Source organism: Rhamphochromis longiceps, linkage group LG15 (assembly GCF_057381845.1).
Source record: "Rhamphochromis longiceps isolate RC_006_pf linkage group LG15, R_longiceps_female_GT1.1, whole genome shotgun sequence".
Classification (NCBI taxonomy): domain Eukaryota; kingdom Metazoa; phylum Chordata; class Actinopteri; order Cichliformes; family Cichlidae; genus Rhamphochromis; species Rhamphochromis longiceps.
In genome coordinates this window covers 2,491,200-2,516,949 of record NC_140571.1, presented here as the reverse complement: position 1 = coordinate 2,516,949, position 25,750 = coordinate 2,491,200, and the positions used below count along the sequence as shown (strand labels likewise).

Below are 25,750 nucleotides of genomic sequence, written 5' to 3'. Positions count from 1 at the left end.
TGTGGGAATTGATTATTTGAGAACTACATTGTCCAAAGGTGTGTTTTTTGCGCCAGTACTGCCGCCCTCGAGGATAGAAAAGGGGAAAAAAGAAAATTTTGTCCATGTGCATACTGAAAACCACAAGGTGGTATTAAAAAAAGAATTGTGTTAAAAACGTATACATTATACTTTAAGTTGTATTAAAATAATAATAGTAATAATAATAATAATAATAAATAGCATTATTATTATTATTATTATTATTATTATTATTATTATTATTATTATTATTATTATTATTATTATGTGCTTATAACATAATTACAACGAACAAAAAAGTTGTGTAAAAATGTAGTTTATCTATTAGCAAAACTTTTAAAATTCCTGCAAATCCTAGTCAAGAAGGGGGTGGACTACATTCTGCACAACACCAGACTGTCTCAATAATTTCACCCTCCCCTCCAGCAGCTGAAGAGAACCTCCAAACCCACCAGAGCCGCAGCTGCCCGTCCTACAGCATCCCCAGCTTCACAGAAAACTCCTGTGGCCCGGTAAAGCAAACTGTGCACAACAGTGCAGTGCAGCTCCACTTGGTCACTCTAAGGATTATTCATGAAAAACAGCAAACAGCACAGGCTATTAGGGACAGCTTGACTCAAACTGGTAGATTTCTTTGTGGCTGTGGACTTCAGGGGGACTACCATCGAAACCCAACACTTGCCAGTCAGCATGCAGGTGATAACGTGCGCATTGTTTACGCTCGTCACCCTCCCTATCAGCACTGCATCTGAGGCTGACTCCTGCCCTGCCGTCTGCGAGTGCTCCGAGTGGAAGACTCTCACTATCTCCTGCTTTGACATTGATATTCTCCCCAGGTTCCCAGCGAGCACGGAGACGCTGTAAGTAGGCGTTCAAAACGCGTCTGTGAAAGTAATCCTGCTGTTTTTGTTTTTTTTCTTCCAAGCACTGTGAATGTAAAGTGTTCCGAACCCCGAGGAAAAATCATTATAATAGCATGAATATTCCAAAGTGCACCCAGGGGATCCTGAGACTGTCTATGTTGTTAAGTAGTTATTCTTTCATTTTCAAGGTATCGTTTTTGTCTGTTATAGCATTACTGTGATCTGCAGTTGTCTGTGTCACTTGTATTTGACTATTTGTTATTGTAAAGCCTTAAAACATATGAAAAAGAACACTGATATTTTCATTTTTCATGGAGATGCATTTAACAATTACAAGATTAATTGTGAAATAATATGACCCCAGTTTAGTAGGTTTTATTTAAAACGACTCAGTTAAGCCACCTTTATAACCTGAAACTATACAAATAATATAAACAGAACATTTCAAAACACGAGTGAAAACCTCTCTTGGTTTTATATTAAAAGTTCATGCTAATCAGTTTTAATGTAATATTTGTTTTTTACACTCTGTCTTAAAATAATCACATCTGCACTGGAATATTTGGAAATCACCTTTATGGCTGGATCTCTATTTGCTGACTAGGCTATATGTATACCACATCGAGTGTGCCTTTGTCCATAGTTTATTTTATTTTGCTCTGGTAAATCAGCTGTAGGACTTTTCGAGATAGGAAGAAGAAAGAAATAATCTTGACACCAACGTCTGAGGAGGGTTTGAGCTACCAAGGTACTGACAGCTTTCAGGTTAGGGTCCTGTATGTGAGACCACTGCATGGCACAAATGTACTGCAGACACCAGAGATGCTCTTTGGTGATAAGAAATGTTTTAACAATCAATAACAGGCTCATATTTCCTCACATAATTTTTTTCACTTTCTGCTTTGACCTCTAAAATGTGCTTCTGTGTGTATCTTGTATTAATTTACAGTGCTAAACCGCCACTGATGATGGTATCATCAATGACAAGAATACTGCTAAAAGCCAACATTCACTCACTTGTTTTCATTTTGCAAAGACAGTGTTTCCTCTAGCATCACTGCCAGCTCAGGCTGCAACTAATCATCATTTTCATTATCAATTTTCTGCGCACTGCTTTTTCTAAAGCTTGTCTTGTCTGTGAAATGGGAAATAAAAGTGGAGTTTACTCCTAATATTTTCTCAGAGACCAATGTGACATCTTTAAATATCTTGCTTTGTCTGGGAAAGTCCTAGTTTAGGAGGGAAATGAAGCAAAGCAAAGTTACACTAAAAGCTTTATAGTTTGTTGCAATCATGTGCTGACTGTAAAAAGTTAAAATATAAATAAATAAATAAACTAAAAGTACAATAGTCATCTTGTTATCTGAGACCCCAACAAAATCTGTCCTGGGAGCCAATGATGTAATTCGTAAGGATCACCTCTGAAAAATGTAGCAGGGCTTTTACATTTCCCAAACTGCTTAAGTAGAGGGTGAAAATTATGCAATAGAGAGCGACCCGTTTGCTGTGGCCTTGACTGATGGAAACACATGCCCCTCAGATGGACTCCATCGCAGATGTGGAAACACTGGAAACATCAGAAAGGGTATTTCCACTGAAATCAGCAAACAGTAACGTTTAATTGTACACGATGTACAGCACTTTAGTAATGACCTGGAACATAACCAAGTGGGCATTTTTTTTTTAAATATAATAATATGCCAGAAACATCAACGGAGAAACATGGTGCTCAAAGAATCTTTGAGATAATTCTGCAACAGCAAAGTGGCAACAGCTTTTTATCACCTTATTTTGGGGTAAAGTCAGAATAACTTTTTAGCAGTTTTAATAAGATTTGACAAGTGATTCTATCCAGGTAGCAACTCCGACCTGGTAAAAACTGAAAGAAAACATTAGTTTAATTAAAAACTTTAAAAAAAACTACCTCGTTTGTAGAAGGACTTGCGCTGTACTTCAACAGTTACTATACCTAATACTTAATAATGACTTAATATACTTTACTGTGCTGTAGGTTATTACTTTGAATGCTTACTATGATTGTCATTTTTGAAGTTTTGGTCTCACAGGTCAGTCGGCTAAAATTCAACAACACTGATGTACTCTCTTTGTCTACCACACGTGTTTGGGCAAGCAAATTATTAGAATGTGTCCACTATCATCATACACAAATCTTTTTCTTCTTTTTTCACCCCAGTACTCGCTATATAAATATAATTCTTATCTCCTTCAGTTTCATGCTAATTCTAGCATCTATTGCCATTGTTAGTATGGAAATGTTAGCATTTAGGGTAAAGCAGCCTGGTTAAACACACCTTCTCAGAGTTCTTATCATTTCATGATGGACTTGAAAAATCCACATTTTCTAGTAAGCTATGATATAAACGGTGATATTTACACCTTATAATTTGGTTATTGATTTGATATTTTAAACTGTTCCTCTTCCAACTATCCCTGATGTAGTGTTCACTAAAGCCCAGGAGAAGGCTCTGCGCTGTGCCGTGATAATCCCCATTCCTCACTTCCAGTTACTAGAGCGTCCCTCCATCTCAAAATTCCAAATACTTTGCATTGCCTTCATCAGCACCCATCACATAAAATTACCTCCCCGTCACTGCTTCAATTCATATGTCCACGTGAATCGATGTCCTCAATGTTCTTCACATTCTTGTTCAGTTTGCCCAGCCTAGCACTGCCAGCGCTCCTGATAAAAATATCTGCCAAATAAGCCCAAAATACACCGGGTATTGAGCGGGATGTTCCAGCAGATGAGGTGTGATAAAGTTAGATTTTCCTATAGCCTAGACAAACACAGAGGAACAAATCCCCCCCAATGCCCTCGTCAGGCCAATACTGTCCACTTTTTGCGACTCCAACTAGGTCCAGCTCTGCGTTTATTTTGGCCTTTCACCTCGTGGCTGCTGCCAGAGATGTCTTTCACCATTTGGTTTTCCTTAGAAACTGTCGTGATAGAAATTCAGGAGTTAGACCAATACCATTTACTACATATGTTGCCATTATAACAATGTTTTAATAAGGGATGGTACTTATTAAAAATTTGTATTCATTTTAGGGTCAAAACTCAGTTCAAAGCACTCACATTACATGATTTTGAACTGGGAAATTGAAAGTTAAGAATTAAATATTCGTATATGCTTTTTGAAGCATAAAAGAGCTTAATGCCAGGAAATGTAGCTTAAAAGCAGAGGCCAAAATAGAGCTTTTGTACGGTTTATACAACTAAACCATATCATTATTCATATTATTAATATTTTACAGTCTTACGTTATAATTGATGAACCTTTGAACTGCTGGTTTGCAGACCTTTATTTTACTGGACAGAGTTAAGCTGAAGTCGCTGGGGTATTAATTTAGCCATACAATCTGTTCATCTCTGCCAGAAAGCAATCGAGTGTGTTACTTACTCTTCTCAAGCTTTCCTTTGAGACATTTGTGAAGCTGTGAGCTATGACCTTTTATAAAATGTCCCATTGTGGGTAAAAGCCTTGAAGCTTTCTGTGCTAATTTAGCCATTAGCACAAGAGTTTGGTTAAAGATTTTAAAGATAGTTTTGTGCGGGACAACGTGTAAAAGTTCCCACAAAACGAAATGGGACTGCAAAGCAGCCGTCTGAGTGTGTGTGTGTGCGAGAGTGCACATGTGGATACTTGGAGTTTAGAGTGCTTTGTGTGTGGAGGTTACTCCGTGTGCCACCGGGACTCTGAGAGGTGGAAAGGAAAAGCACAGGCGTGCTGAGAAGCCTGCCTAGCGTGACACCCGCCTGCGTCTGGACGTTGCATTCAAATACAATATTTACCTTTTACAGCACATTTTGCAAACACCCCAAGAGTTCCATTTGCGAATAATTAAGAGGGAAAAACACTTCAATGGAAACGCAGCAGTTCCAGTTCTTCAGAAACCTCAGATTTTTTTTTTTTGATCAGAGTTTAAACATGTGACAAGTCAACGTCTAATAAAACAGCCCCTCACAGTGAAATCCTAATGCCGTTTGCTGAATGGTAACAGATGAGCACCCTGATTAATGCAAGAGGAGAAAAAGCAGGATGTTGAACGTGATGAGATGCGATTAATGGAAACACTGACAATTTACTAGCCATTCATTTCTACCAATGGGTCATGCAGTGGAAATTGTTAGTGGTGCATTAATTTCTGCACGTGTTTATGAGAAAACAAATCACTTTTTTAACAGCGCTTCTATACGTGTCTATTGCAAGACACGACTGAACAAGTAAATGTCAGAAAGCAAGTGTGCAGTGGACACTCTTGCGTTTTTATGGAACTTTTATTTTTTTAAACGATTCCATCTGGAGAAAGGTTTGTAGCACAATATGTAACAGAGCCTCTCTACCAGCCAACGCACAAAATTAAAGAGAGCTCATAGTAAACACAGCTATGTTGTCAATCGGGCGCTGACACCACTGTGAATTATGTGGCCTCTCCCCACTTCAAAGTCAATTCCCAGCCTGTTTGTTTTTTAGGTTTTCTATCCAAAATGACAAATTGGGGTAGTAATTCTCTCCTTAAGCCCTTCAAGATGGCCTCACCGGTCTTCTCCCTGTACTCCTGAGGGAAAATGCATTCTGGTTGGAGTGTGGCGGTGAAACTGCGTGGTTCTGAGCGGGGTGTTTGGTGTCAGGGTCTGCTCTGTGTCGCTGTGTTTGTTTGAGTTTGTCAGAGTGCGTGCAGAGTGCCGTGCGCCCGTGTTTGCAGACTGACAACCCCGCTCCACGTGCGAGCGTGATGCGGACTCATCGGCCAAATCTCAGCCTCTGAATTAGTCTTTTGTTCCCCTGATGAACCAAAGGTGCGTGAAGATGCTGGCTTTGGCTGAGTCATGTTCTTTTCCCCAAATGCTTGCGTACACTGTTGCTAGTTGAATCAGGATGTGGTGGAACAAACTCTAAATGTGCATCCCATGAGCCTGGAATATAACATGACAGCAACACATGTGGATACCATCTTAATCCCATTCCTCTATTATTATGTTATGATTCCGAAGTCCACCGCAATAAAGTCTCCAGCAAGGAAAGAAATAACACTTTTTATTTGCAAGGTCGTGTGTCCTTAAAGAAAAGGTTGAACATTTTAGATGATGCCCTGGTGTAAAGATTTAATGATTATTATCACTCATTTATTTCCTATGAAGTAGCGAATTAGTTGATTAATGTCAAAAAGGCTAAACTGCACTTTTTAATAACACATTTCATTTACTAGCACATGTCAACACATTTCTTGTTTCGCAAAAAATGACAACACCCTATCTATTAATGTGCGTGGTTTTTTTTTTACATTTTTTTTATATATATTGTTGTTCGATGTTCCTGGACATAGCCACCGCCCATTTCGTAGTTTTGTTTAAGCCCCAGTCACATAAGGCTAGCGAGCAGTGGGCGACCCCCTGACAATCACTTTGCCGTTTAAATGTTTTGGCGTTTACTGATTGCTGAAGGTTGCAAAGAGTTTGTCTTGCCAGGTGGTCTCAACTGGTCGCTAGGTAGTCACCAACTGGTTCCTCAAAATATTTTTTGTATACTTTCTCAATAAATCTAGCCTGCTTGATGAGGTACATCGTGACAGGATGACACGTCCCCTCTGAAGAGTCTCAAAAAGATATGTGCAACCAACATCCATACCAGCACATAGCTTTCTTGTAACGAATTGATGGTTCCATGGTGTAATGGTTAGCACTCTGGCCTTTGAATCTAGCAATCTGAGTTCTAGTCTCAGTGGGACCTGCTTTGTCTGATTGTGTATGTGATGGATTTGAGTTCAGTCTGGGTAAATTGTTGTAGGTAGGCATCCATGCACTGACGTTTAAGTAGAACCATGCAAGATGTTTCGCCATGAATGTTTAAAGATACTTCTTTAATAGGCTAATCATCTTCTGGCTAAAGCCTAAAGGCTAAAGTTTATGAATCAAAAAAAAAAGAGAGAGAGAACAAAATTCCCATAATCCCATTCTGAAATTATTTCTTATTTTGAAATATTTTCTTTTAGTGTTTTAAATTTCATTTAAAAGATTCTCTCTTTTACAAAATTAAAAATATATATATATTTAAAATGGTTCAGATTCCATTATTTTCCCCATAACATAAAAATTGTTTAACCGTTAGCTATTCTTCCACGTGAATCACATACCTTACCAGCTTTTTTTAGTTCTCAGTCTTGGTCTTTTATTTCCTAAGAACTTTCCACCTGTTTTCTTCTCCTTCATGACAACTTACCCATTAAATCTCCTGAACTCTAATGTCTCGCACACTACACTTTCTGAAACATCATAAACACACCCAGACATTGTTTGATTTGGTTGCCAGCTTACATTCATGTCCTTGTTTTCCTTTCTGTTCCTTCAGGGGGGATCTGTTTCCCCATTATCTTCAGAGAAAGATTTCATCTTTTTCTCTTTTTTTCCGGAGACCCGCTAGTATTTGGACTTTGTGATATTGCTTTCTTTCCCTCATTGCCTGTACTGTTTGTTTCCTTCTTTCTTTCAACTGAAATGTGAATATGTAAATAAACTGCTATTTTGGGAAATGCACTCCTGACTTTGCTGCTGACAGAAGATGGGATGGAGGGAATAGAAAGGGATAGCAGATGAGCATCTCTTTTGTGTATAGTTAGCTAAGTGTCAATACTGGAAAAAATAGAGAAAGACTTCTCTGACTTTTATCACAGGTAACAAAACCACCTTTAAATCACTTGTCCATTATATCTTCTATCATTTGTTTAGTCTGCAAAACAACTGAAGTGTAAAAATAACCACTAAACCAGGCTTTTTCCTTACATCTCTAATCTTTATGCTAAGCTAATTTGAGCTAACTTAGCTTAGCAAAGTGACGTGCTGGCTCTGGCTACTTACTGTAATGTCATTAAATGTAATCTAATCATACAATTACAAAAGAAATTACAAGTAAAATTGGAATTAAACTTTTTTGTGACAAATTAAATATTCATCATTATGGGGTTTTTTGTTTGTTTGTTGTTAACCAGGTGGCTTTTTGAGACCCGTCTATCATCTGTGCCAGCGGATGCCTTTGCCAACGTGGTCAACATCTCAAGAATGTGAGTGCAGGTTATTCCCCTCACACCCAGCCACCCCTTTCCCTTTTGTCTCTCACTCAAGCAGACGATATGCTCTCTGTTTAGTGTCACCGCTGGCTTCTAATCAGAGCTGGAAGAGCTAATGCGTTCCTGCAATAGGAATGTTTCTCCTTCCACCACAGCAGGGCTTGGACATGGCCTAGGTATTCCAGCAGAGATTTTTGGGTGTAGAGGTGGAGTTTTTGTGCTGAGGTAAAATATACACTTGAGCCTTGATCCTCAGCTGCTGAGTTCCACATCTGCGTCCAAGTCATGCATAAAGAGAGACGGATGTGTGGAGGAGAGGTTTTCTATAAGCCTGAACCACACAAAAGTGCACACGGCCAGCATTTCGACTGACTCTGAACAGGCAGACTTCAGGACAGAAAATCAATAAAATGTCAATTATATTTTCAGATACACAGAGGTGTGTTTTATCAAGTAACTCATAATAACTGTAAAAAAGTAAGTGATTATTTTCAGAGCATGCAGCCGAGTGACTGATGACTAAGTAATGTATATGCGAGGGGCATGCCTGTAAAATTACCCACGACTTTGGAGGCTTTACACAAGGTGGACTTATAAATTCAGGAAAGACTTTCAGGCTTTAGGATGATTTTTGGAGCCACAAACTCATTTGTGAAAACATGTCTTATGTTTCCCCCCTCCTAACACGACCACAGTACCTTCATTCTTTAAAGTCATGTGCTACAAAGAAGTCGTATATGTTTATATTACACAGACAATTTGTCCGATAGCTTTGTTTATTTCTCGTAGATATATATCTGTGGACATGACGCTGCAGAGGCTGGAGAAGCACTCGTTTTACAGCCTGAGGAAAATTACCCACATGTGAGTAACTAAAGGAAAAGGGCACACTCTTTATTGATCTTTATTGATCAAGCTGTTCCATTTGCTCTCTCTCGGGAGAAAAAACTGCTTAATTTTGAACCTTGCCAGCAGCAAATGAAAGCAGGGAAAGACAGGAGCTTATTTCTCCCTTTCACACTGCTCGCCACTTGTAATCAGAGCGCTTTTGCCAGTTCATGAGGCTAAAGAAATAACCCTGTTGTGGGAATACTAAATGCAGATTAGATAAACAATTCAATTCAATGAAATAACTCATTATCTTGGATGTATTTGGTGAGCTACTACTGAGTTCGCTCTAATAAGATGTTAGAGCAGAGAGGCTAAACAGCAGCCAGTGTTTGGCTTCTCTGCTCTTTTTCTTCATGCTCCAGCTCTCGTTGAAGCAGCTCAGGGGAAAAAGTCTAGCAAGGTGCACTCTATTCTCAATTATGGGATAGAGATTTATGGCTGAGTGTCTTGCGTGGACCACACACTTTCCAGCAGAACACCTCCCAGCACTTCATATATTACTGCAAGACTTCCTGCTCATGTGAATGATTTGTTCCAAGGTATAGCATCCTGTAACACAGGAGCTTGTGCACATGCCAATTTGTTTCCACTCTTAAAAAACGCGGGCGTGTGCAGTCGTTTGAGACGGAAATTATGATTAACAGCTAGAAAAGTTAATTCGACATGATTTGGATGTCTTTTCTATCCGAGTTCTTTCCTTATTAGCTGTTGAAATCCAGATATCAAAACACAGACAGAAGTAATAATTCAAGCTGCTAGCTGAGGGTTGTATGTGTGTTCTGGGGGTGTATTTTGGATCTCTGGGGCCTATTTGCCGCTGATTGGTGTGGTGTAGTGCCATCCATAAGATAATAGCATCTCTCTCAGGTTTCCTTCAGGGTCAGACACAAATTAATGCTCTGCTTCCTGTTGGCTGCTTGAGGCCGACAGCAGCTGTGGATCAAGGACTTGCCATTGGAGCTAAGAATTCAGAGGGGGTTGGATAAAGTTTCCCTTGTGCCACCATAACATGAAACTACCAGTGCGATGAATACTTGGTTTTTTAGGGAGGTAAAAATGTTGAAATCTCTCAACGCTACACTCGAACTATACGGCTCATATGTAAACTTTCACGCTGCTTCAGTCTGGATATGACTTTTTTATGAAAGTGTAAACTCTTGTTTGGCACAAAGAAAACACAGGTCTTTACCACATAAAGGCTAAAGCTGTGCTGATCAGTATTTTTATTTGAACTATGGTCTGAACTCACTGAACTGGAATTCTTTAGCTCACTGCTCTGGCTCATCGTGTGCCTCATGTACAGCTACAGAACTGTGCAAAAGTCCCGAGCCATCCTTCATTCCTTTATGTTTTGGTTCCAAGGAGCAGGACTTTGTTGTAATTTTTAATAGTGTCTTGAGCAATAGTTCTTCAAGCTTTCTTTCAGTGCCTTTCTTTGGACATTGGCTGCTTTTTAAATAATTTTCAGTCCAGTCCTTGTACCTATGAAATAATTCAAGCATAGGCACCTAACTTAAGGGATAAACCTGTGCTGTGTCTACACATAACAGACTTAGCAAGGAAGTCTACGGAGCTTGGAAAGAAAAGCGTCTGGACTTCTTTCAGTTGCTTGAAGACGTTTCACCTCTCATTGAAGAAGCTCCACATTGGAGAAACCAAACAGCCACTTCATAAGCGCATGGCACAACACAGAAGAGCCACCTCCACAGGACAAGACTCGACTGTCCATCTGCATCTTAAGGATAAAGGACACTCTTTCGAGGATGCCAATGTTCACATTTTGGACAGAGAGGACAGATGGTTTGAAAGAGGAGTGAAAGAAGCATCTATGTCCACTGTGAGCGACCATCTTTGAACAGAGGCGGGGCTTACGACACCAACTGTCTGCCATCTATAATCCATTTTTGAGATCCTTCCCAGACACCTTAACGCCCACTCACATCCTGGGCCCTGATAGGGTGGGGCCAGGGTTTCACAATGAGCTCACCCGAAACCCTGGCTGATTGTGACCTACACCCTTTTTCACACCTTGGCTCATGTGATTAGGTAGGGGATCATTAGGGGGTCCTTTGTCCCTCTTGGGGGGTGGGGTACTACTACAGGGCTTAAATCTGGGACTCTCCACTATTTGACCCCATAACTGAAGAAGCTTCTTGGATGAGAGGTGAAACGTCTTCAAGCAATTTAAAGAAGTCCAGACGGCTTCCTTTCCAAGCTCCTTAGACTACGATGACCTGGATGACTGAGAACCTTCACAGACACTCAGCAAGGAAGTGATTTTAAATTGTATCTTTGTTACTAGCAGCCTGTCAGAAAAATGTTTCATTTGTTCTCGTTTCTTTAGCTGAATCTATGAAAAATGTCTGATGGGTATAAAATAGTATGTTCCCACCAACAAGGGAATATCCAATGAAAACATGGCACATCCTGGCATAGTGTATCTTTAAGAATGTAAGGAACTGGGGCAAATGGAGTACAAAGAAAGTGGCAGGCCCAAAACGCTTTTACAGCTGATGAACAGCATCTGAAAGTCATGTCCTTAAGAAAACAGCAAAGACCTGACCCAGGACCTGAGAGATACATCTGGCCCTTCAGCTGTCAGCGAATCTACTGTTCGCCAAAGCCTCATTAGAAATAATCTCAGTGGAAGGGTGGCTGTCAAGAAGCCATTCTGAAGGAGGGGAAACATGGAGAAAATGAGGCGCTATGCCAAATTACACAAGAACTAGACTGAAAATCAAAGAATTCCTCTCCTGACTTGAAATTGTCAAGTCAGGAGAGGAACAGCACTGACTGTCTGCAACCATCTGTGAACACGGTGGAGGCTCTGTCATGGTTCAGGGCTGCATTTCAGCCTGTGTGGATCCTCACAGGTGTCATCGGGGTTTGATACTCCATGACAGTTATCCCAAACACTCTGCCAAAGCAGCCAAAGCATACCTAAATATAACAACACACAATGGAAGACTATCAGTCGTGGACAAAGTCTGAGCCTCAATATTATTTAAGCAGTGAGGGATCATTTTGATTTTGCCTTATATACTGTTTTTATATTTACATTTGCACATGTAAATAAATCACTACACCTATTTCCCATTTTCCTAGCAAAATATAAAGAAAGGAGGTGTGGCTGTACAGCATAAGACATAGAGAAACACAGATGGTATAATCAGGTCTGTACCATGATTGAGTATTTTTGATCCCCGAAGTCTGGCTTGTTCGACCAGTGTATGAACTGCATGCCATGACTGAGCACAGTTTAAAGGGTGGGCTAGAGTGCAGTATGCATCCTTCAGTCTGGGGTTAAGAAAAGCCAGGGGGAAGAGCAGCGGGGGAAATTCTGGGAACCAAAGAACAGAATACAAGTGAATAAAAAAAAACATTTTGTCAGTGTATTGCAGGTTAACTGAGAAATTACGGTGATAATTTGTAAATGTAGTATTTATAGTTTGTGCTGGTGCCCCCAAGTGGCCAAAAAAAAAAAAAAATCAATGTGTTTGTCAGTGACCAGAATAACACCTCTTTCTCTTCTCTTGGCTTAAAATGTCATTTTCTCCGTGTGTCCTTTATTTTTATGTACAGGGCAGAGCTGTTTCCTCTCTGTCATGATTGTGCCGTTTACCTTGGCTATGTAAACCCAGTTCTAGTTTTTACTTAGGCTCGATGCAACAGCGCAAATTGCACGGTTGACATCACCCGCCAAAGACAAAGAAAAGAGGACCACCCACAGAAACACAAACTTGATCGACCAGTAATCCAAGTAAAAAGAAATCAAATCCCGACCCCGATTTTGGAGTTCAAAGGATAATAAGAAAGACTCCGACTCTTCAGCTTACCTGGTTTCCTCGCCCCACTGAAATGCTGCCACTCATCAGTTTAGTAGCCAACTTAACAGACTATGGAAAAGTTGTATTTGCTTATTTAACTGCCTCCGATATTTTGCTGTAAGCCCCGAGTTTCTACACAACAGCACTGGGAAGATGAACCTCATCTACCCGGGAACTTTAAATGAGGTTTGCCAGGCGTGTGAAGAAAGGCCAGGATACACGTTCCAGATCACCTCATGGCCTCAGACAGCAGTGAGAAGAGTTCAGTGCAGCACAGGGCGCACCAGAGTAAACACACTAATGAAACACTAATTGGGCTTTACTTCCGATCCTGGCTGTCTGCACCAAGTTTCCCTTCTCTTGCTCACTGCATCCACCTTGCTCTGTTCCCTCGGCAGGTCTGAAGATTGTAAAGCGCGTGTGTTTCTGAATCATCATGGCGTCGACACACCTTCGTTTTCTACCTATGCTCTGCATTCGTTTGGATTCAAAGGTGAGCACATTGGCAGCAGCTGACACCTCTCCGTGTTTGCTCTTTCAGTGAGATTCGGAACGCGAAAAGTCTGACCTACATTGACCCAGAAGCCTTTAAACATCTCCCAGAGCTCAAGTACCTGTAAGTACTTTTAGAACAGGTCTTTAAAAACGTCAACATTAGAGTGAAGTCAAAACATGAGGGGGGGGATCAGTCAAGACATTTTTCCTTTCAGGAGGCCAACGTTTAGCAGTTTGACATGATGTCTTTACTCATGGTTAGCTTCTGTTAAAAAGCCCATTGCCTCTACTTGGCTATTAAAAGCTTATATTTTAAGGACTGTTTATATTAAATGATACAGTCTGTCTTTTCTTTCCTCTCACTTTATGATGCATTTATAATGAATTCAGCAGAGAGTCAATAATGAGAGTAGCATGCATTGCACTTTTAAAGTGGACGTATAATGGTTTTCTTTATTTTCTGTCATACATAGCAGACTAGTGAAAGCTCACATGGCCCAAATGTTCAAATAATGAGGTTTGCACCTGTCACAGTAATCCCTGCGAGGTCAGGGTGCTCTAAACACTGTCTCACAGGGTTGTTTTCTGCTCTTGGCGCTGACATCAGTGAGAGTGGATAGCTAAAATATGATCATCTCAGGCACACAGCCCTGTTTGTATTAAAATCACGGATAGTATAAAAGATGGACACAGCTACTGTGACTCCACCAATTGGTTTCTGAAGTCACGTGTTTCCACCATCAGCATTTTCATTGCAGAAAGCGGGAACGTCTGACTGTGAAACTGCACGCTCATTGGCTAATTACTTGTGATTGACAACTCATGCACCAATAAGCGTGTGGCTTCATACCTCAGATAATCTTATATTTTGAATGACTGAAATTTACGAAACAGATGTAACTTTTTATCAATGTTAAAAAAATGTATCCAGTAAGTGTCAGAATAACAAGGTTAGATCCACTTCAAAGATAAGGTGACTGATGCCGGCCAACAGCAGCTAACAGTGGAAAGGTTCCCAATATCCTCAACATCCTGTCATCGAAGTGAGTCACTCATCGTTTCGTATCCTTTCACAAGTTTTACAGCCTCCTCCTGAGCAAACAGACATATTGACAGTCGAGGTAAACAGTGGACATCTAGTGATGAGATTTTACACACTGTAACTTTAAGGCATTTCCACATTGGCATCGTTTTTCTGACCCAGAAGCTACATCAGTGTTTTATACTGTCTGTAGTTTCAGTCTGTGGGTAGTGAGGGGCAGTTAGCTTAAAGACAGGGAGCTAAAATGAGCCGTTTCAGACAGAGAGTAAAATAAATGGTTTCACCAAAGCACAAAAATCTAGTATCAAGGATGCAAAAACACTATTAGAGCCCAGGAAGTGGATAACGAGCATAGTAGGTCCCCTTTAAAGGTGATCAATTACTGATGAATGTAACCTTCTCTGTGCCATTCAGGGGGATTTTCAATACTGGCCTCACTTTCTTCCCTGATTTGAGCAACATCCATTCTAACGACATGAACTTCATCCTGTAAGTTGCTTCTTAAAACTCCTACTTTGAACATCAACACAACTGATTACTATAATATGGTAAATCAATAAGACTTAGAAGGATACTTGGCCATTATCATCTCCTCTCTTTGCTACATTGTTGACAGAATAATGTAGTGTTTTTATTCTGAAAAGTTAGCATCTCATGGTTCGTGGTTATTGTTTGTGTGTCAAAGCAGACAGAATGAAAAGACTGATAATGCTCCTTTGTACTTCACAAAACAAGGCTGGGCAAGTCATTTGGAACACAACAGTCTCATCTCTCTTTGTCCTCACCCACTCAGTCAGCTCCTTTATTTCCTAAATCTAATTTTCCTACCCAGCTGTAACACTTGCGAAACAATCATCAACACCACATTTCTCCCCATGCCTCTTTCCAGTGAAAGGCATTTATTTACAACACCACTTCATTTCCTGCCCGTTCTCCGTCTTCCTTTGCAGGGAAATTGTTGATCAGCCCTACATCACCGAGATCCCAGCCAACGCGTTCTGTGGCATCACCAGCGAAGTGCTGACAGTGTGAGCTATATGAACCGCACTCACAGGGGGGACCACACGCAGATGCACATATATGCTTTGTATTAAAAAAGCTCAATCGCACACCTGATGCAAATCCATATTAATATGTTACGCTTGCATGTAGCTTATAGAAGAAAAACTGTAACATTGTTTTCACCCAAGCAAAAACCTTAAAATAGCCACCAGAGGAAATGGGGGCCGTGCAAAATGACCTCACTTTAAAAACATGTCCTCACCCCGACCTCACTCGAGCTGACAAAGATAGCAAAAACAAGCACAACGGGACAATCACTCTCACCCACCACTGACGGGCAATCACATGCATGCGGTTGGATTTGGGAATGAGGGAAGTGAGGTAAATGTTGGGTTTAAGAACCGCTAAATTGCACGGACAGACAAGTCTCACCATAAAAAGTGAAACAAGTAGGCCCCACTCATCTGTCACTGGTGCAGAGGAGCGGATGAAGGATCAACATGTGGAAAGTATTTTCATTCACCAGCTTGGTTATTAAACCGAAGGAGACAAGTCCTGATGAGTGCCTTCTCCTTTTTTCTCGATGTTACTATTTATTGCTTTGTTCCAGGATGCTGTATGGAAACGGCTTCAGATCCATACGACATCATGCCTTCAACGGGACAAAGTTAGATCAAGTGTAAGTATTTCTGGCGACTGAACACCACGCTGAAGTAAAACTGGTATGACTGGTTATAGAGCTGGGAATTTTGGGAAATGTGCTTTTTTTCCCCCCATGCCTTCCAGACTTTAATGGTGAATGGTAAGGTAAATATGAAGCTACAGCCAACGCAGTAAAGAACGGAAAGAGTAAGAAGGAAACAGCTTGTCTGCCAGGTTTTAAATTTAAACTGTCCCATTTAAACTTTATAAAAGCTGAAGAGAAACAACAACACTGGTACTGTTTCATTTGTTCCCTTCTGTTTCCAGCCTTTAGGCCAAATTCAAGATAACCAGCTGCTGGCTTGAGCTTCACTGGCACCTGTTTGGGGAGAGTGTAGTTTTTGCCCCTACGTATTGTAGTTTTTACTACTTTTGAGGAGGATACACTCGCTGCATGTGTGTGATAGTAACTGCTCAAAAAGTCAGGGTTGGTACTGTGAGACAGATGCTCCTCAGCGCGGCGTCTCTCTTAGTGCAGTATTTCTTTTTTAACCTTTCCATGTGAAATGCACATTTCAAAATAAAAGAAAATACAGCCTTTGTCTCATCTCGATATTTCCATCTCTTCTGCTTGTACTGAAGGGACTTTTGCGAATGATACCTTTAATTTCATTGCTTAGCAACAAGCTCCACCAGCAGCAGTATCTCCTTATCAGACACAACTCATCTGAACCTGTCAGGCTGATTTCCAGGTGCCTCCACACTGTTGTTTTGTTTTTTGTTTTTTTGAAAATATTTTTATTGAAAAAGAAAACAACAGTACTTGCAGTTACCGAAATACAATCAACCTTTCTTCATTTTCCTAAGTAAATAAACTTATATATATATATATATATATATATATATATGAAAAAAAACAACGCATTCTAAAACAAAGACAAAATTTTTTCAAGTTTTAAAAAAACATGACATCTTTAAGCCGCCGGGAAATAGTAGGATACTTAACAGACTTCCAATGCAACAATATTAGACGTCTCGCTAGTAGGATGTGAAGGCAATAATGTCCTTTTGTGTGGAATCAAGTGTAAGCGAGCGAACAGGAATCCCAAATACAGCAATCAGAGGACAAGGATGAAGAGTTGCCCCAAGAACAGTTGACATAATAGCAAAATACCCGGTCCAGAAACCTTGTAGCTCAGGACACAGAAAAAGCATGTGGCTAAGGTGACAAGGAGAACCGTGGCATTTATCACATTTATTTTCCACTTCTGGATACAATTCAGAAAGTCTAGACTTAGAGAAATGCACCCTGTGTATGACCTTAAATTGAATAAGTCCAAGACGAGCGCAGGAGGTGGAAGATCGTACCCTCGCTATAGCCTGTTCCCAAGACTCCTCATGTATTCGAATTCCTAGTTCTCCTTCCCATGTACACTTAAGCTTAACATTAGAGTGGTTACTAAAAGACAGAATAGCATCATAGGGTTTCAAAATGGTTCCTCTGTGATGAGGAACAAATGATAACGTAGTTTCCCACTGCTGTTCTGGAGGTAAAGAGGGGAAATTTGGGAAACACTTGGCAACAAAATTTCGAATTTGAAAATAGCGAAACAAATGGGTAATAGGGAGATTATAATGAGAAGACAACTTGGGAAAACTATTGAAAACACCATCCACATATAAATGTTTGAACTGTTTTATACCTTTGTCACACCACACTGAGAATGTCGAGTCCAAAAGTGAAGGGGGAAACAAATGGTTGTCGCTTAGAGGACCCGAGGAAGACGGCATTACAAAATTAAAGTGAAACTAGATTTTGAGTGTGTTAAGAACCACCTGATTATCAGTGTACAGAGAGGGTTTTACGGCTAAAGAGGAATAGAGCAAAGTTGTTGTTGTTTTTTAACTCCTTCCAAGAAGTGTTTAGCTGAAGCAGCTCTCACATTAGTTTCTCCTGCTAGTTTTTGTTTTCATCAGGTGGCTTTATGTGGTTTTCACCACACAAAGTGATCAGTTTAAACTCTTTGAAAAAGTCTATCCTGGGTGCTGGTTTATCTCGCTGGGATGAGCAGGCGACCATGTGCCGCATGTCTTCCTCTCTCCCTCTGCTTTCCTGTCACTCTTCACAGATTGTCATCCTCCTCACTCTTAGTCAGGGCCTTTTATGTGCACTGATATAGTAAACTGGAGTTGTATTTATTAATATCTGTGCTGCTACAGTAATAATGTTCACACCACAGTGCCATGTGTCATGGTGAGACATTGAAACGACAGCAGGAAATCACTCAATCCTGCACGCACAGCATGACTGAATGTTAGCGTCTCACAGGAAACAGAGACGATGACTGAAACGGTTACATGAACATGTCCATCTGAGATAATATCCTGAAAAAAAGATGTTTTGTTGAATGTGCACTTTTCTTAAGGTTAGCCATCATCTGCTTTCTAAGTGAACCCCTCATTAAATGAGAAGAACAATTTAACAAGAAAAACTTTTAGAGAGAGTGGGGTTCTTCCCTGGACCCTGGTTGTCCTGGCTGGTGTCCTTCCGGGGCTTTGGGTCTGTTCGCTGTGCCTTGGCTCCTGTGGTGCTGTGGGCTCCTCTTCCTGGCTGTCTGGGCCCTGCTGGGTCTCAGTGGGCCTTCCTGCATGTTTCGGGCTCGACACCCTGGTGTCCACTGCAGCTTGGTGTTCCCTGTATGTTTTGGTCCTCTGGGGTGTCTGGGCTCCTGATTTAGGTGGCCTTATTCGGAGTGGGGATGTCCTCACAGCATGGAGCACCACAATGCATGCTGTTGTTTTCTCTTAGTTCTCTGTTCTTGCTCGAGGGTTTTGGTTTCTGGATTTCATTGTGCTGCATTTGGTTTTCTTTGAAGGTAGATGGTTTTTGGGTGGGATGTTGGTGAGGACTTTGCACACATGTTCACAAGAGGGGAAAAAGGCCTTAAGATGTATCTGAAGAATACAAGGTGACGGATGTCTCAACCTGTAGCTGGTGGCGCATATGACATCATCATCATCATCTGTTCCACCTGTCAGCACTTTACTGAAGCCCAAAGAAAGAAAAACAACGAAACAAAGGGGTGTGGGTTTGGACCTTAGATGTGATGGTTAAAGGGTTAAAAGGTCTAGGAATTCATTAATGCTGATAGATAACCAAACACCCCTAACTCTGTGTTAGACCTCTGTGTTTACACAGAGTTAACAGGCACTGGAAACACTGGAACGCCACCAGCCATCCAACCCACTGGGTTGGATGAACAGCTGTTAGGCAAAGAAACAACAGTGATTACTTAAATTATTACTAAAATATTGAGAAGCTAAAGAAACCTTCTTAACTCTGACCAACAAAGCAAAAAAAACCTTTTCCCATCACTTTCAGACGCTATCACACTGAATAATCAAAACAATGATTTAAAAGTCTTTTTTAGCGTATCTGTGTAACTATCTGTCACTGGGGCCCTGAAACAGTTTATTGGCCCTCTATTTTCCCACAAATTAGATTATGCAGCATTTTGCCTGGGTTTAACACTTTCTGACATCTGGGATGTCTATTTCCTTACCCAAACTTGCGCTACAGAAGGATCATAGTTGGGCCTTCTCATATGCACTCAAAAAGTCCAGCTCTTGATTAGCAAGGAGGAGCTCTCACGGGGAAATATGTTTCCAAATATGTCTTTCAGGAAGTCTGCATTAAGAGTGGCCTTCTCCCAAATACTCGGTGACACGAGTCCTCAGGCTTGTAGAAATCTATTTCATGCTCCTGCATTCAATAACCTCATAAATCACCGAGCAGAGAAAAGGTAACAATATCGCCTTTTCCCTCCTTGTCGCAACATGTTTTCTGCTTTTCACCTCTGGTCCAGAATCCTGCATAGTCAGGATATGAGATATTAATGATATTAATCTAAGACCCCTCTCCTCTTTTACAACACCTACACTCAAGTCCACATCCTTATAACAGCCCAATTAAGCCATTGGTCGGTAACTAGTGAGTCTTACCACACGGGTGTTTGTGTTGGCGCCTGATCTGCGCTGAGGGGAGAACTGATCCCAGCACAGCCTGACCAAGACAAACACATCCCTCACATGTCTATTATCCTTATTAGATTTAAGGGATTCAGGGAGATGTGCACAAGGGTGAGAAGTAGGTACCGTCAAACCGTATACTTTCGAATTTGAATCAACAATGCAAGTGAGACGTTTTCTGTGATGTTTTGACCCTAAAGACAAGAGAAATATGACCCCGCACCTCACCTTTGTCAGTCTGACTTCAACGTGCAGGTTTTCTTTCTCTCGAAAAAACGTAATTTTGTGCTTTCCTGTCCAGCGACCTTCACAGGAATAAGTATTTAACCGAGATGGATGACAGATGTTTTGCGGGAACCATCAGCGGCCCCATTCTCCTGTGAGTACCTGAAAATTTGAGCCACTCTCATCAACTCCTTGTACTTCTACACACTTATATATATTTTTTTTATTATTGCATAATATTTTATTGCATATTGATAACATAGACTGTATATAAAAGATGGACATGACGTCAGCCATTTATTTCTGGTCTCCAGCAGCCCTGTTTTTAAAGCAGCCTCACCTCTACCTTTAAGCCTTACATCACTCCCAGCGCTGATGTAGAGGTTTTATCTGCCACCTGCACCATAACGATGAGCATAAATGGAATCAAAGCGACCACGCTGCAGGCATACTGGGGACTTCAGAGAGCTGTGCATAAACAAATACCTGCAAATCACAATGAACTAAATCAGTGTTGTCAAGTAGATGGGGCCAAAATTCCTCTACAGCAATGTGAAAGACTCACAAAGTCATACAGAAAATGGTTACCTTTCATTTTTAAAGGTGATTCTACCAGCTCCTGAATCGTAGCGTCTACGTAGGTTTTCACACTTTTCTTCTGTTTCTGGGTAAATAAGGACACAACCTGAAACTTTTAGAACTGGCGATAATGTTAACAGACCTCTCTGCACTGAATCATACTTGTTATTAATCTCTGCACTTTCGGTTTTATATGGCTGTAGGTTTTAAAACATGAAAAGACAGAACAGAACAAAGATTAGAAAACACACCCACAGCAAACCGTTTTGAGGGATATTTAGCACCAGAGATGTAATCTGATTACTTTTTTCAAGTAACGAGTAAAGTAAGGGATTACTATTGCAAAAACGGTAATTAGATTACCGTTACTTTCCCGTAGGAACGCTGCGTTACTGCGTTACTAAAACCGTGATATTTTTTGCGAGTGTCTCACGACAGTGACGTAAGCGAGTGCGACGTTCGTGACAACAGCTGTGTGCAGATCAACAATGGATCATATATCGAGTGCAGAGAGAGTATGAGCGTGCAGCGTTTAAAGCGTGGAAGTACTGACCTTACTTTGAGTTTGATTCCATAAAAAGTGACAAAAACATTAGTGTCCGCTGTGCGTGGGAAGAAAACTTCTTTTTACAGCAAAAAACCCCTAAACTTCCAACAAGCACCGAGTAGCTACGACGTAATGGGAAACTCACAGAGAAACTCGCGGATTCTTCCACTGACCGCGGCACACCTGCACCAGGGTAAACCTCCGCCTACCCCACTCCTGCTTTACAGGTGAAAATAGAGCAACAGGACCGCTGAGTCTTTGACTTTATTTATTTTCTGCTGTGTTTTACTTGCATCTATTTGAAAGACTGAGTGTAAACACAAAAAATATTTTATTTTATGTGCTGGAATGTGCAGAAAATAGGTTTAAATATTAAAAAAATTTCTTCCAGTCAGAGAATGTTGCAGATAATTAAATTTTTGCTTGATGCTTAAAGTTAAAAGATTAAAACTGATAAAACAAGTTAAAAAAAAAGAGACTTTTCCATCTGATTACATTTTGTATGATGGATTATGTAGAAAAAGTAGAATTGGGCTGAAAGATCTATCGCTTTATCACCTATTCAGGTTGTAAATCGTGTTTTTAAAAAGTAACTAAGTAACTAAGTAATTAATTACTTTTGAAAATAAGTAATCAGTAAAGTAACGGGAACACTTTTTTGGGGAAGTAATCAGTAATTAGTTACTGATTACTTTTTTCAAGTAACTTGACCAACACTGTTTAGCACTAGCCCTGTTTAGGAAGTTACTGACGGTAAGTCCAGTTAGAGTTCAGCAATGTGCTCGTTCACAGTGTGTGGACTAGATGAGACATGTCTGTGAAACAGGACAGAGGAAAAATCCTTCCTCCACAGCTGCGCCTTTCACCAGGAAACCTGACACGCATTGTGTGCGAGCATGTGATGGAGAGACTTCCGACGTTTCTCCGATACCGTTTTCTTTTTTGCTGTGACCTCATATATAAGGACATTTGATGCAAACACCTTTAACCACAGCTATCCGGTTGCTGTTGTGGCTCGGCTCTAGCTGCTAAGTGTCTGCTAAGGTAAACTGGCTTTGTGTGCAGGTATTCTTCCTCTATTCCACTGAGGAACATGTCCTGAGTTAGGTCACCTCCATGAGGTCATGAGCGAAACATCTGGAAATGACAAAATCGGACCAACACTCTCAGGGTCTGCGCTCCTCTTTTGTTATTGTTTCCTTTTCTTAAAACGGCGTTTCACAACGAGCCCCACGAGAGAGACCAGAGGACAGAGAGGAGCGGAGAGCAAACGGGACTAAAAAAAGTACAAATGAACTCTTAGAAAACATCTGATTTAATTAAATGAATTGATGACTTGGAGCAATGTAGGGTTAGGAAACTACAGCAAAGCGGAGCTTGGACTCTACTTGGCCCGTGGAGGGAGGGGGGGGCGTGTGCGGCACTGTAGGTTGGAATGTCCTGATAACAGGATCACGCAGGATGTTGGTGAAATTGTCAATTCCCTGGACGTCTTCGTCCCGAGGAGGTTGAGCTGGCTTTGGCATGACAGCTGAGTGCGAGAAATACCGCGTGTAATTACTTAAAGATGATGGGCTAAGGAGTTCACTCCAGGAAACAGATGCAGGGTGTTGTTTAATCCATCCGTGAGCTCGCTGGTCTCATCATGTCTAGCTTTTTTTCTGGGTTGCTCAAAGTATGTCTGTTCCAAAGTCTGGACTTGAAAGTCGCCGAGTGTTGTTCTTTCACTTTGTGAGATTAAAGTATTGTGCTTGGTATTATTTTAGCATGCTTATGTTATGGGATACAGAGTTTTTTACCTGCATGTTATCAGCTGTATCACGGACGTAGCCTCATTTGCAGCCTCTGAGCTCATAATGTCTTATTTGGTAATTCCATTTTCAAAGTGTTATCCAAGACGCGGCTGCATCACCTCTTGAGTAACCTCATAGCCCCACAGATGTGTGGGATTTTTGTGGGGGAAAACAATGTTTAAATCCCATATTTTCCACAGACTGTGGACCTAATGTAAATTCCAGCAAAGAAAAGCAGCAGCAGAGTGGAAATATAGCAAATATTTGAGATATCGAAGGTACCTTTGAAAACAGAGCCCACCATTGGGCAAGAGCATTTGTTTGGCCTTCTCCCCAACTGTTTCTGAATCGTCTGTGCTGTGTGACTGACTTGCATCCCGCACACTCTCCCATCATGACCAGTCTGCCACTAATAAGGTCAAAAATCTAGATCTATGGCGATCCCTTCGATACACCCAAGTGTTAAATCTCCTCTGTAAGCCTCTTTGCAACCCACCTACACCTTAGTTCCTCCTTTTCATGTCATGTCTGTTGTAATCAGTGTCAAATCTTTTGTCTTGCTGCTTATTTCTCCATCTTGTGCATGTGGAAAGCTGAGGAGGTCCGAGAAGATAACGTGCCAACAAATATAAATTACTGCAGGTGGAAATAACCATTTTCTTTTGGCCAAAATTGAGGTCTTTTATTCCCCACCTGTCTTTCAGAGACGTGTCCCAAACAGGGATCACCTCCCTGCCAACCACAGGGATGGACTCTGTCCGGGAGCTGAAGGCACGTGATGCCTGGGCCCTCAAGAAACTGCCACCCATCAAGACCTTTAAGCACCTCACCGTCGCCAACCTGACATACCCGAGCCACTGCTGCGGCTTCAAAAACCTTAAAAAGAAGCGAGGGTGCGTTTGTCAGTTCTTCTTTTTTGTAGCTGGTGGAGTGTAGAAGGCAGCATGAAAAATGTAGTCCTTGAATTTCGTGTATTTGGATGATCCGCCACAGCGAGCGGCAGCAGCTGCACTTGCATGATGTAGATGTTGGCAGGGATTGAATCAACTCTCCTGACGTGTTTACCTATAATTCATTACAGTGCTTCCATAATTAGTGTCACTCACTGCTGTTATTGTAGGAACGAGGTCGAGCCAGACTAGTAATGGCTCTCAAAACAGGATTCCCTTTTCCTTCAAGTGGATATAAAGATGACTGCATCATTATTTTATGGGCTCAATGTTCTGTGCGTTTGTCTGCATGTGTTTTTCAGCTTTTTGGAGTACATCATCTGCAACCTTACTGCTTTGTATGACCAGCATCAAAAGCGCTCCGTGGGGCCCCTGCGCATGCCGTCCCTCCAGGAGGACAGTGTTGTGGAAACACTCCCGGACCGGGAGCTAAAAGACGGGGATCACAGAGAAGCCCAGCAAGATTGGAAGAGCGGTGACGTCCACGGCAGCCTGCACTACCACGCCTACTTTGGAGGCCACCCAGATGAGGATGTGGGTTTCGGAGAGACCCTAAAGAACCCCCAGGAGGACAACAGTCAGGAGTTTGACAGTCGTTACGACTATGTGGTGTGCGAGGAGGGAGAGGAGGTGGCGTGCGCACCGGCGCCCGATGAGTTCAATCCTTGTGAGGACATAATGGGTTTTGGCTTCCTGCGGGTGTCTGTGTGGTTTGTGAGCTTGCTGGCTGTTCTGGGAAATGTGGTGGTGCTCCTGGTGCTCCTCACCAGCCACTACAAGCTCTCAGTCTCCCGGTTCCTCATGTGTCACCTGGCCTTTGCAGATCTGTGCATGGGGATTTACCTGCTGCTCATCGCCTCTGTAGACCTCCATACGCGGGCCGAATACTTCAACCACGCCATAGACTGGCAGACGGGCCCCGGCTGTGGACTTGCTGGGTTTTTCACAGTCTTCGCCAGCGAGCTGTCCGTCTACACCTTGACGGCGATCACTCTGGAGAGGTGGTACGCCATCACCTTTGCCATGCGGCTGGATCGCAAGCTGCACCTGCACCACGCAGCGGCTGTCATGCTAGGCGGCTGGGTCTTCTGCATCCTCCTGGCCTTGCTCCCACTGGTCGGCGTGAGCAGTTACCAGAAGGTCAGCATCTGCCTCCCCATGGACACCGAGTCCGCAGCGGCTCAGATCTACATCATGTCAGTGCTCGTCCTCAACATCTTAGCATTTTTCATCATCTGTGCTTGTTACTTCAAGATCTACTGCACGGTGCATAACCCTCACTACCACTCCGGATCCAAGGATACCAACATTGCCAAGCGCATGGCTGTCCTCATCTTCACTGACTTCTTGTGCATGGCACCAATTTCCTTCTACGCCATATCAGCCGTGCTGGACCGGCCGCTCATCACCGTGTCCAACTCCAAGATTTTATTGGTGCTCTTCTACCCGCTCAATTCCTGTGCCAACCCGTTCCTCTATGCCATCTTCACTAAAGCCTTCAGGGGAGACATATTCATCCTTCTCAGTAAGGTGGGCCTGTGTCAGCAGCGAGCACAGCTGTTCAGAGGCCAGACGGTCTCGTCAAAGGGCAGCAGCGGGACATCTCAGATAAGGAGAGACAAGGATAAAAGTCGCAAAGGAGGGAGCATAGGCCAGGAAGAAGTGCCTATCCACCTGAAAAGGTCCGCAGGACATACCTCCCACCAAGCAATCAGCCAACAGAAGAATCCCGAAGAGAGCCAGAGGTTGGACACATGA

General features: G+C 41.8%; 1 protein-coding gene across 1 annotated transcript; it reads left to right on the top strand.

The window, feature by feature from the left end:
• The first annotated feature begins 679 nt into the window (after positions 1-679).
• On the top strand, positions 680-25,750 carry tshr (thyroid stimulating hormone receptor). Its single transcript, XM_085383065.1, has 10 exons — positions 680-881; positions 7,893-7,964; positions 8,760-8,834; positions 13,230-13,304; positions 14,640-14,714; positions 15,176-15,253; positions 15,838-15,906; positions 20,200-20,277; positions 23,747-23,935; positions 24,295-25,750. Exons 1-10 carry the CDS (start codon positions 712-714, stop codon positions 25,748-25,750), a joined length of 2,337 nt encoding a protein of 778 aa, XP_085239191.1. The 5' UTR covers positions 680-711.